The 13,416-nt window shown below is 36.6% G+C and overlaps 1 protein-coding gene across 2 annotated transcripts in view; it reads right to left on the bottom strand.

The window, feature by feature from the left end:
• The window catches only part of CBLB (Cbl proto-oncogene B), a 208,584-nt gene that overhangs the window by 223 nt on the left and 194,945 nt on the right, over positions 1–13,416 (bottom strand). Inside the window, exon 19 of one of the 2 annotated variants that reach the window (XM_024735359.1) lies at positions 1–734. This exon is cut by the window's left edge and continues 223 nt beyond it. In XM_024735359.1, the coding sequence (XP_024591127.1) occupies positions 475–734 (260 nt within the window). In that variant the 3' untranslated portion in view covers positions 1–474. The remainder of the gene's footprint in view (positions 735–13,416) is intronic. The other variant, XM_024735360.1, reaches the window with a different exon arrangement.

The following is a 13,416-nucleotide window of genomic DNA, read 5'->3' as shown; positions in this document are numbered from 1 at the left end:
ATGGGAGCGATCAAAATGAATATGTGACTTAGCTGTTCAGGCAGACAGCAAGGGAGTTGGTAGAAAATGTTACAGCAGACCTGACCACTGTACAGAGGGTCTATCAAGAACACAGTACAGGTATCAAAAAAGTCCCCAAACAAAACTAAAAAACAGACTGCAACTTTGCCAACTTGTAAACAAGGAAAAGCATTTCACAGATTCAAAGTTCAAGGGAAGTAAACGTCTTTAAATTATTTTTGTCAGTTCAACCCTGATTTAAAAGTATGGCTAGCAAATATAAGGAAGCCGTGGCCATTGGCATCCTGAGCAAGAAGCTGTCTTCTGAGAAGCAGCACTTCCGAGCCTTTCTCTTCTCAAGATGCCACGTGAGGAGGAGACGTTCTCTCTTGAATTCCATCTCACTTTTCTCCTTTCCACACATCTGGAATATTCAGCAATTGCTTTGTGTTCTGGTGTTTACAGTCCTGGCTGCTATAGATTTAGACGTGGGGAGACGGGAGGGGGGAAGGCAAATTCTCGGAGGATGCTACGGGCCACTTCGACATTATTCTGGGCTATCTCTAAGGCTCTCTTAACTTCTTCAAAGGCATAACCCTCTCCCATGAGTTTTGCAATTTTTGCATCGACATTTTCCAATGCTGCCTCAGGCCCGTGGGGTTTTCTGTGGTGAATTTCTGGTGCAGTCCTGCGGGGTCGTGGTTTAGGAGGTCTGGCTGGTGCTTGTGAACCATCTGCATAGATTTTTAAAGAGATATTTAAATAATGAGATAAAAGTAAAGATATTATACATGAGTATGATCTCATTATTTTATATGAAAAGTTTTTCATTGTTTCTACAAAAACCATTTTCCATTTTTTATATACTACGGTTGGATAGGTTATATTGTCCCCATTTTGAACTTCAAGAAAACTAAGGTAGGGTGTGTTGGAAAGTTAACTGAGAAATTAACACAGATTTTTCCCCAATTCTACATATTGTTCTTTAAACCATATGAAATAAAAGATACAGAAGGAAAAAACCAAAAATAACTGAAAAAGAAAAGCTTTCATTTTGGCAATACAGCTCACCCTTCTCTACTATGGTGGAGGCACTTGCTTGGGAAGTTTCTACTAGAGGAAACTGTTACAAGCTCGTGGATACTCCTGGCAGAACATGCCCACCAGGTCCTACACCCCACCCATGTCAGAGCAAAACTCCTGAGAAATATGCTTTGTGGCATATTTTTCAAGTTAATAATGCTGTAAAGTGATACCTTGCTGATGCTAGGGGGGAAATAATGAAATAGTAGATGCTTTGAGTCTGCTATTAGTCAATAGGTTGGACAGAAGTAAACTCAGTGCTTTGCTGAAATACTTTATCCAGATTCCAATGTAGAACGCTTAGCCTGAGAAAAAGCAAAGCCAGCAAAAACATTAGTGGAGAACTCGGTTCCAGATCAGTCCCCTGATAATAGTTTCTCAAAGTTAAACCCAATGACACTGGTATCCATGAATGGAAAGTAATCTTATTAGGAGAAAAGAAAGTTAGTTAATAGACCACCATCCCATACAGATCACCAGGACATGGGCTAGTAACTTGAGGTGGCACTTTTATCATGGATTTCCATTTATCTGTATCTGGTACTTAATATCAAAAGCCTAGATTTTTAAAAAAGGTTAAAAGTTGTCAAATTTATTCCATGAAACATTTATGGGTTTAAGATACAGTAGACGCCAACAGTTATTTAATGTTTTTCCTCTTAGACCACTGACAGGTGCCAAATTCAAGGACACAAATAAATGAAGAAGTGAGGCTAGAACCCTCTTGACTCCTGTCCTCATCCTGTCCCTCTGGGTCTCTGCTCCCTTGCCAACTTTCCTGATGGCCTATGGAAATATTATAAGCTGATACTTTCAATAATAATCAAATGTAAATTATAAAGAATTATCTGATACATTATTTCATATTTCTCTCATAAGTATGATATTTTTCTCTGAGAAGGTAACTTGTAAAAAAATATATATCATCCTGTTTGCAAGTCTAGTAATATCAATATAACATACACAAAAGCCTCCAGGATGAAAATATTTAGTTCTACACAAAATTGGATGATAGTCTTATTTCTAATTGTTCCTTTCTTACAGAATGATATCCAGTTTGAAAAAAATATTATAGCTGTAGATAAAGCTTACTCTGGTCATACATAAGAACACACATTAGTTTCTGGTTCTTGCTAAAGTCTATACTGTTTTGTGTATCTGTAACTAAATATCGCAAATTATTATGGTCTAGTAAATTGCATTTCTTACTGTTTTGAGATTTCATTTATTTTTCTATTAAGTATTTCCATTATGTCATGCAGAGAGGGATAATAAATTATGCTTTGCTTCTAATTACTTCCAAAAACTATTAGAGATTCTAGTAAGCTTTCCTTTAATCAGTTACCACAGAATTTATACATTGAAATATTGTCTGTTCTGACTTAACTTTTAGGTGAGAAAAGTATCTAGAATTAAACACAAGTTTAAATTCCTTGTATTCTACTGGTAATTTTCGAAGAATTTTTCTAATATTGTTATTTTGTTTCTGTCTAAATACTGAGAAGGGGACATGAACATCAAGCATCTCTGAAAAGTACAGCTATGAATACTACTAAACTGGGAAAGATGCTGTGGCAGCGAGAGACCCATCTAATAGTATAATTGGAAATTAAGTCTTAAGATTTAGAACTTCTAGATGTAATAAACATGTGTCTTTGATCTTGGTAGATGGCACCTGTCACCAGGAAAACCCCCCAAGAAATCTATCCACTCTGTGAGGCTGCTATAATTAATACTGGCCAAATGCAATGGAATTTGCAGATGATAAATTTTGAGAAAGCTATTCTTTGCTTGAAAAAAAATAAGTACTAACCATAATTCAGGAAGGCTAAGTTAGGTTAAACCAAATGTTAGGGAAAACACACACACACACACACACACACCCACACCCACACACCCACACACACAAAATGATTAAATCAAAACTATCTAGCTAGAGGAGTGGAGGTATCTCTGATCTATTTGTAATACCAACTAGAGGAAATGATTCAAACCATCTCTGGAAGGAATCACAATAGATTTTTGAAGATATTTTCAGTAAAAAAAGAAAAAACTTTGAAGCAAAGATTAATTTTTCCAAAAGATAGATTTTTTTTCAGTAAAAAAAGAAAAAACTTTGAAGCAAAGATTAATTTTTCCAAAAGATAGATTTTTTTCCCTTTTAAACACAAAACTCATATATCCCAACTCATTTAATCCTAGTCCTCATTGCCCTAACTCAAAATCTGTTTCCCCAAAACAGTGCTGACATCTCTTTGGAATCTTACAAATGCCCAGAGTTGAACTGTATCATGTATTAGAGCCCACAAATGGAAGTAACGTGAAAGCTTTGTTGCAACTTTTTGCCACCTGTTATATACATTTCTATTTATTGCTGAATATTTATTCAATTTGGAACGTTTTAATTTTTTGTTTGTTTTAATTGGATAGTATAGCTCTGCACCAGGTAACTGACTGACAGCTACAACTTTTCAAGATGAGGATGTCGGTGACGAGCACCGAGGTTGGTTAGATGCATCTCGGTTTGGCCACTAAGATTTTGAGTGACTTTGAGTTAAGCAGTTTACTTTCATAATTCTCACTCTCCAAATCTACTAAGTATTATTTGTAATGATAACCACTATACTACAGTGCTATAGAACAGCAGTTACTATGAATTAATAGGAATTCAAATGTGGAAGAGGACAAAAACCTGGAATTTGTAGTGACTGCCTAGTTCTATATGAAACTTTTAAGCAAGATATTAACAAGAAAGATCTGTTACAACCTGAACTAATAGTAAAAGCCGTTAAAAAAGGCAATTTTCATGCTGATCATTACAGCAAAGCACTTAAAGCCAAGCCCTCTTCTTAAAACTCATGAACAGCCTTCACTGTTTCCACTTCTTTCTCACAATGTCTAAAAGAGGAGATACCAGGTCCTTATTCGCTTTGTAATGTGTAGATGATGCAAAGGAGCAATGAAACAGCAGATGAGCCTCTCTGAGTTCTCCCAGAGCTGCTATGTTGTAGTTTTGGAGTACACTGGAATGACTATGAATTTTGCCAGCACTATGGGGATTTCTGTACCTGAATACCTGTCATCCTTAGAAATGTGACTGGAAGGACACGTTTTATTCTGGTGCTGCTGTCCGTGCTCATGGTATTTTTGAACTCCTATGAGCAAGGGCAACAACATCCAAATAAGTGCAAGAAGGTGTGGAGCCACAGGCTATAAACAGTACATCTTCCTGGAGCACTAATTTTACTCAAGGATATGAGAGAGTTAATATTTTTAAATATGAAAATAAATGTAGATATACCAAGTAAAATGCAAAATTTCTATAAATCGTTGAAATAATACAGACTTCGAAGCAATTTCCTGCACGTGATTGTCCACTTTTAGTTAAATCCCTAGTCCCCATGTCATTCGGAGTTAGCTCTTTGGTGGGGAGAAAGATGTGAGAAGCAATAGCTTGACAGCATATAAAAATGGACTATCATACAATAATTTAAAATGATGTTAAAAAAATTTAATGATGTGGTAAGAAACTTATGATACTATGTTGTACTGTGGAGGAGTATGATCTCCACTGTGTGAACATGTGTATGGACAGATCATTAGAAAGAAGGACTCCAAAATGGCAATAATGTTCCTTACTGATGACAGGGTTCTAAGTGACTTTTCTTGTTTTTTTTTTTTAATTCTACTTTGTTCTCTAATGTGTATGTACCACTTTCATAACTTTAAAAAAACCCTCAGATCCCATCTGTTGGTTTTACAGGTCTGAGCTGCTCAAGAATCTAAGACAGAGATTGATTTTGCTGGTATAAAAAAGTACAGAAAGTACGTAGTGGCTTCCTAAATTCATGTGAAAAATGATCACAATCCAGGTTTTGAAATCTCTACTACAATTTTAGAATTCTTAGTACCCTCTTCTATCAATCACTACTCATTTGGTTTTTATGATTGGCTATCTCCAAACTCAGCTTAGCAATTACTGTTATATGAATGTGTGAGTTAAAGTTTTTTGTTTTTTTTTTTTGCCATACACAGGCCTCTCACTGTTGTGGCCTCTCCCGTTGCGGAGCACAGGCTCCGGACGCTCAGCGGCCATGGCTCACGGGCCCAGCTGCTCCGTGGCATGTGGGATCTTCCTGGACTGGGGCACGAACCCGTGTCCCCTGCGTCGGCAGGCGGACTCTCAACCAACCACTGCACCACCAGGGAAGCCCGTGAGTTAAGTTTTTAAAACCTAATTTTTGGCCTGACTACTGGTGGGATTACAACATAAACTTGGCTAACAACAACATAAATGGGTGCACAGCTTACTGATTCAAATCCTATCAATCATTTATTAGCTGTGAGACCTTGGGTAAATTACTAAACTTTCTTGTGTCTCACTTACTTCTATAAATTGACATTAATAATACCTATTTCAGAGGGGTTGTGGGAAATAAAATTATGACTAGATCTGTATTGTATAGTAAATTTACATTTATTTATATTTTATATATAACTACATTGTATTATATAAACTCAACATTAATATACAATATATAAACAATTATATAAAATGTTTTGTATGTGCAACTCTAAATATAACAATGTTAGGTATTAAATTCTCTGTTGTCTATATTTAAAACTATGTAATATTTTTTAAAGTCTGAGACATAATCTCTAGTAATTCAATGATGATACTTGGGATGGACATCAAGACTCAGACTACAGACTACAGATATGTTCAAGTATAACAATATCTGAGAATTAAAAGAAAAAATATTGGAAGAATCAATATTGTCAAAATGACCATACTACCCAAGGCAATCAATGCAATCCCTATCAAATTACCAATGGCATTTTTCACAGAACTAGAAGAAAAAAATCTTAAAATTTGTATGGAGACCCTGAATAGCCAAAGCAATCTTGGGAAAGAAGAACAGAGCTGGAGGAATCAGGCTCCCTGACTATACTACAAAGCTACAGTAATCAAGACAGTATGGTACTGGCACAAATGCAGATCAATGGAACAGGATAGAAAGCCCAGAGATAATTTTTGACAAAGGAGGCAAGAATATACAATGGAGAAAAGACAGCCTCTTCAATAAGTGGTGCTGGGAAAACTGGACAGCTACATATAAAAGAATGAAATTAGAACACTCCCTAACACAAAAATAAACTCAAAATGGATTAGAGACCTAAATGTAAGGCTAGACACTATAAAACTCTTACAGTGTTCTGCCTATGTTTTCCTCTATGACATAAATCACAGCAAGATCCCTCCTAGAGAAATGGAAATAAAAACAAAAACAAATGGGACCTAATGAAACTTCAAAGCTTTTGCACAGCAAAGGAAACCATAAACAAGATGAAAAGACAACCCACAGAATGGGAGAAAATACTTGCAAACAATGTAACTGACAAGGGATTAATCTACAAAATTTACAAAGAGCTCATGCAGCTCAATATCCAAAAAACAAACAACCCAATCCAAAAATGGGCAGAAGACCTAAATAGACATTTCTCCAAAGAAGACATAATTATTAGAGAAATGCTAATCAAAACTACAATGAGATATCACCTCACACCAGTCAGAATGGCCATCATGAAAAAGTCTACAAACAATAAATGCTGGAGAGAGTGTGGAGAAAAGGGAACCCTCCTGCACTGTTGGTGGGAACGTGAATGGTTACAGCCACTATGGAGAACAGTATGGAGGTTCCTTAAAAAGTTAAAAAAATAGAGCTACCATATGACCCTGCAATCCCACTCCTGGGCATATATCCAGAGAAAAACATGATCTGAAAAGATATATGCACCCCAGTGTTCCTTGCAGCACCATAGCCAGACATGGAAGCAAACTACATGTCCATCAACAGAAGAATAAGATGTGGTACATATATACAATGGAATATTACTCAGTCATAAAAAAGAATGGAACAATGCCATTTGCAGCAACATGGATGGACCTGGAGATTATCATACTAACTGAAGTCAGACAGAGAAAGACAAATATCATATGATATCACTTATATGTGGAATCTAAAAAAAAATGATACCAATGAACTTGTTTACAAAACAGAAACAGACTCAGAGAGAAAAAAGTTATGGTTACCAGAGGGGAAGGGTTGGGGGAGAGAGGGATAGATTGGGAGTTTGGGATTGACAATGTACACTCTGCTATATTTAAAATAGATAATCAACAAGGACCTACTAAATAGCACAGGGAACTCTGCTCAATACTCTGTAATAACCTAAATGGGAAAAGAATTTGAAAAAGAATAGATACATGTATATGTATAACTGAATCACTTCACAGTACACCTGAAACTAACACAACATTGTTAATCAATCAACTATACTCCAATATAAAATAAAAAGTAAAAAAATATTTTTATTAGACCTGTATCTTATAGTTACATTTAAACTACTCAAAACATTAATATATAATATGGAAACTATTATATAAAATATATTTTACATGTGCAACTATAAATATATGTTATGTACTAAGTTATCTCTGTTATCTGTATTTAAAATACTTAGCATAACATTTGTCCCATAGTAAGTGCTTAACAAATTTTAAAAATGATTACTACATACAATCTGAGACATAATCTCTAAAATTATTTAGTAATTCATTGACTATACTTGGGATGGACATCAAGACGCTTAGACTACAGATTTTTTCAAGTATAACAATATCTGAGAATTAAAAGAAAAAATATAAACTAACTTATCAAGGCATAAAAGAAATCTCATACAATCATCATTATGACTTTGTTACTCTCCTGTAAGTTGGAACAATTATTTCTGGAACTCATTTATGTAAACTTGAATTGCTTCCACTACAGATATACTATTTAATTTTAGAAGGACATGTTTTTATACTATTGAATTTTAGGACATGTTTTAATACACAGTTTTCACTAAATTACAAGTAAAATATCTTCACATACACTAAGGTAGGTAATTATGATTGTAAGGGCCAAGGTTATGACATAACTTTTTTAATACATCCAGAAAATGGTTATAAAAGAACTACATTAGTATTAGATTTGTAAGAAAACTGACCCCATGTTCAGTGGTTTTAAAACTGAAGCTGTATGTAAGGAAAAACATTTTAGGTAGTTGAACTATGGTAAAAGTCTGTAATGCGGCAATTTCCTTTGTTGAAACACAAAACGAAATCTTAAAAACACAGTTTATCTTAAAACATTACTTATAACAATACACAATTCCCACTTTTATGTGAAATGAAGCCGTGATTTCCAGTTGAGGTCTTAATATAAAATTCATTCAACATCTGGGCACTTTTCCTTTAAGCTAATAAAGGAAAAGTAGTATTGGAATTAATTCCTTTTATGAGACCTCCTTTATTTTGTAGGTATACTTGGCAATAATATCTGTTACCAGTTACAAACACATTTAATACAAGTCATATATTTTTAAGTATTACCTTGAACGTCCTTTCAAATACTAAGAATATTAAAAAAAATCTCAAGAGCTCAGCTGTACTTCATCAGCATGAGCACAAACACATCATCATTACGACTTTGTATTCTAATATAAGTTGGATTCCCTGGGTTTTTAAAGAATGGTATTCAAACTGAAGCACATTATATCTTACCACAAGAGAAAAGCAAACTTAAAAATGTCTAAAAACTCATGCATAGCTAGTACAGACATGAACCCTATGTGAAGAAATAAGCAGACTATTGGCAAAAACATTTGGCCCATATAAGGTATATGTAAGTGTAACACAAGCCGGTAAAATCCACTTATTCTGATTATCATTATGACATATTCATATCATTAAATATTGTTACCTCTACACACTTCAGAAAATTATAAACTTTTATGGGGGGAGGAATAAAACATTTGGAAGGCTCTTTGTATATGTAGACATACATTTACATGCACACATCCTTTTTAGAAAAAGGAAAATATTTTTAAATCAATTAAATTTTTTGAGTTAGAAATATTTTCATAGAAAGCTTATATACATAAGTAAGTCACCATCAATTATTTACATCACCATAAAAAATAGGAGAAATGGAATTTATAAGATGTGGCAGTTATACCAGAATCCTCAACGATTGTCTTAAAAAGGCCTTAATATCAATAAAAACGTTACTGCAAAATAAGCACTATTAGTATCCCAAAGGCACACTGCATAGTCTTAAGTTTCTGATGGAAAGATCTAATCCAGAAGGCAAGCTGAGTCCCTCTCCTGGTGTGAAATAAACTAGTGGACAGCTTGGTAGCCCTGTGAAGCAGCATGTGAGCAAATATCTTGTTGGAAAAAAGTATCTTATTTTCTGTGGTTTGACTGTGTTTGTAAAGAGAGTTCAGGGAGTAGGCTGAAATAGTTGATGTTACACCTAGCTGAGGCCCTCAGAGGTAATAATCAATCAGGACTATTTTATCACTCAGGTAAAGCCAGTTTAGGTTTCTGGTAAATGCATATTTGGGGATGTTTCAACAGGGTTTGTGACTTAAAGTTCTTCCTTGAAATTTCTAGTGTAATGCTAACTGGAATTCCTACCAGTTGAAATCATATATGTGAATGATGTCCCTCTGGGCTCAACAATACCTGCATGTTACGGTGCAAACTGTAAAGAAGCTGTGAAAATAGAGCATTTAGGCCACAACTCTTCTCATAACTTGAGTATATGTTTCTGTTAATCCAGAGCTGGTGGTACTGAATGCTATTTTAAATCAGTCATGGCACTCTTCTCAAAGTTGTATTATTTCCTTAAGGGATTTGCTTCCTTCTCCTATATATATTGTAAGATACTGTCTCTCTCCTTCTTCTTGACTTTCACATTTTTTCATCATTCTGGAAATCTACCCTTTCAAATGGAAATAGTGTTTCAGTGGGTACCCATGGATATATCTGAAATATTGGAATGACTAGAAGTAAATTGGTAAAAACAGCACAGACCAAAATTTGAAATGGTTAATAAAATTTTCCGTTTTTCTGAGTTATAGTCAAGTGTAAAAACTTACAAAACTGCTGAGGGATTTTTGCATCTCCCATGCATGTCATCAAGTACAGAACTATTGTGCTGATAATTCTCAAAGCAGCTAAATAATTATCTTGATTCGGAAGTTACAGAATGGACAGCTCTCACTATTAACAAATCTGTGAACTGAGGTTTGAGCTTAAAAGCAAACCCAATCCAGCAATACATAAAAAGGATCATACACCATGATCAAGTGGGATTTATCCCAGGGTTGCAAGGATTGTTCAATGTCCATAAATCAATCAATGTGATACACCATATTAAACTGAAGACTAAAAACCATATGATCATCTTAATAGATGAAAAAAAGCTTTTGATAAAGTTCAACATCATTTATGATAAAAACTATCCAGAAAGTGGGTATATAGAGAACATAACCTAAACACAATAAAAACCATATAGGGCAAACCCACAACTAACATCATACTCAATGATGAAAAGTTGAAAGCATTCTCTCTAAGACCAGGAACAAGACAAGGATGCCACTCTCACCACTTTTATTCAACATAGTTTTGGAAGTCCTAGCCATGGCAATCAGAGAAGAAAAAAATAAAAAGAATCCAGATTGGAAAGGAAGAAGTAAAACTGTCAGTTTGCAGACCACTTGCTACTATACACAGAAAATCCTAAAGATGCCACCAGCAAACTACTAGAGCTCATCAATGATTTCTGTAAAGTTGCAGGATACAAAATTAATATACAGACATCTGTCTCATTTCTATACATTAACAATGAAATATCAGAGAAATTAAGGAAACAATCTCATTTACCATCACATCAAAAAGAATACAATACCTAGGAATAAACCTACCTAAGGAGGCAAAAGACCTGTACTCTGAAAATTACAAGACACTGATGAAGGAAACTGAAGATGACACTAACAAATGGAAACCACGTTCTTGGATTGGAAGAATCAATATTGTTAAAATGACCATACTACCCAAGGCAATCTACAGATTCAATGCAAGCCCTATCAAATTACCAATGGCATTTTTCAGAGAACAAATAATTTTAAAATTTGTATTGAAACACAAAAGACAGTCGAAACAGAGAAAGAAGAACGGAGCTGGAGGAAGCATGCTCCCTGACTTCAGACTGTACTACAAAGCTACAGTAATCAAAATAGTATGGTACTGGCACAAAAACAGACACATACATCAATGAACAGGATAGAAAGCCCAGAAATAAACCCACACACTTATGGTCAATTAATATATTGGGTTGGCCAAAAAGTTCGTTCAGATTTTTCTGTAAATGTTATGGAAAAACCTGAACAAACTTTTTGGCCAACCCAATATAACAAAGGAGGCAAGAATATACGATGGAGAAAAGACAGTCTCTTCAATAAGTGGCACTGGGAAAACTGGACAGCTATATGTAAAAGAATGAAATTAGAACATTCTCTAACACCATGTACAAAAATAAACTCAATGGATTTAAAAACGTAAATGTTTTTAAAACATTTTAAAACAAAATGTTTTGTTTTAAAACGTAAAAAATGTTTTAAAACGTAAATGTAAGATCAGATACTATAAAAGTCCTAGAGGAAAACCTAGGCAGAACGCTTTTTGACATAAACTACAGCAATATTTTTTGGATCCATCTCAATGCTCCTTGACATAAACCACAGCAATATTTTTTGGATCCATCTCCTAAAGTAATGGATATAAGAGCAAAAAACCAAATGGGACCCAATTCTGGTTTTTTTTTTTTTTGGCTGCACCACATGGCATGTGGAACTTCCCCAACCAGGGATCGAACCATGCCCCCTGCAGTGGAAGCACAGAGTCTTAATCACTGGACCACCAGGGAAGTCCAAATGGGACCTAATTAAACTTAAAATATTGTGCACAGCACAGGAAATTATAAACAAAACAAAAAGACAACCTACAGAAGGGGAGAAAATCTTTGCAAATGATGTGACCAAAAAGGGATTAACTTCCAAAATATACAAACAACTCATACAGCTCAATATCAAAAAAAAAAACCCAATCAAAAAATGGGCAGAAGACCTAAATAGACACTTCTCCAAAGATGACATACAGATGGCCAAGAGGCACATGGAAAGATGCTCAACACCGCTAATTATTAGAGAAATGCAAATGAAAACTACCATGTGGTATCACCTCACACCAGTCAGAGTGCCCATCACCAAAATGTCTACAAATAATAAATGCTGGACAGAGTGTGGAGAAAAGGGGACCCTCCTACACTGTTGGTGGGAATGTAAATTGGTGCAGTCATTATGGAGAACAGTAAGAAGGTTCCTTAAAAAACTAAAAACTGAGTTACCATATGATCCAGCAATCCCATTCCTGGGCATATATCTGGAAAAGACAAACTAATTTGAAAAGACAGATGCACCTCAGTGTTCATAGCAGCACTGTTTACAACAGCCAAGACGTGCAAGCAACCTAGATGTTCATCGACAGAAGAATGGATAAGAAGATGTGGAGGATGAGGGGAAGAAGGTGGAAGAGTAAGACACGGAGATCACCTTTCTTCCCACAGATACACCACAAATACATCTACACGTGTAACAACTCCTACAGAACACCTACTGAACGCTGGCAGAAGACCTCAGACCTCCCAAAAGGCAAGAAACTCCCCATGTACCTGGGTAGGGCAAAAGAAAAAAGAATAAACAGAGACAAAAGAATAGGGACGGGACCTGCACCAGTGGGAGGGAGCTGTGAAGGAGGAAAGGTTTCCACACACTAGGAAGCCCCTTCATGGGCGGAGACTGTGGGTGGCGAAGGGGGGAGCTTCGGAGCCGCGGAGGAGAGCACAGCAACAGGGGTGCGGAGGGTAAAGCGGCGAGATTCCCGCACAGAGGATCGGTGCGGACAGGCACTCACCAGCGCAAGAGGCTTGTCTGCTCACCCGCCGGGGCGGGCGGGGTTGCGAGCTGAGGCTCGGGCTTGGGCAGAGCGCAGGGAGAGGACTGGTGTTGGCGGCATGAACACAGCCTGAAGGGGTTACTGCACCACGGCTAGCTGGGAGGGAGTCCGGGAAAAGTTGCTCACCCGCCGGGGCGGGCGGGGTTGCGAGCTGAGGCTCGGGCTTGGGCAGAGCGCAGGGAGAGGACTGGTGTTGGCGGCATGAACACAGCCTGAAGGGGTTACTGCACCACGGCTAGCCGCGAGGGAGTCCGGGAAAAGGTCTGAACCTGCCAAAGAGGCAAGAGACTTTTTCTTCCCTCTTTGTTTCCTGGTGTGTGAGAAGAGGGGATACAGAGAGCTGCTTAAAGGAGCTCCAGAGGTGGGCGTGAGCCGCGGCTAAAAGCGCGGACCCCAGAGACGGGCATGAGATGCTAAGGCTGCTG

The sequence above is a fragment of the Neophocaena asiaeorientalis genome, unplaced genomic scaffold (genome assembly GCF_003031525.2).
Source record: "Neophocaena asiaeorientalis asiaeorientalis breed wild unplaced genomic scaffold, Neophocaena_asiaeorientalis_V1.1 scaffold136, whole genome shotgun sequence".
NCBI lineage: Eukaryota > Metazoa > Chordata > Mammalia > Artiodactyla > Phocoenidae > Neophocaena > Neophocaena asiaeorientalis.
Note: the sequence above shows the minus strand (reverse complement) of the source record. Positions and strands in the feature narration are given on the sequence as shown.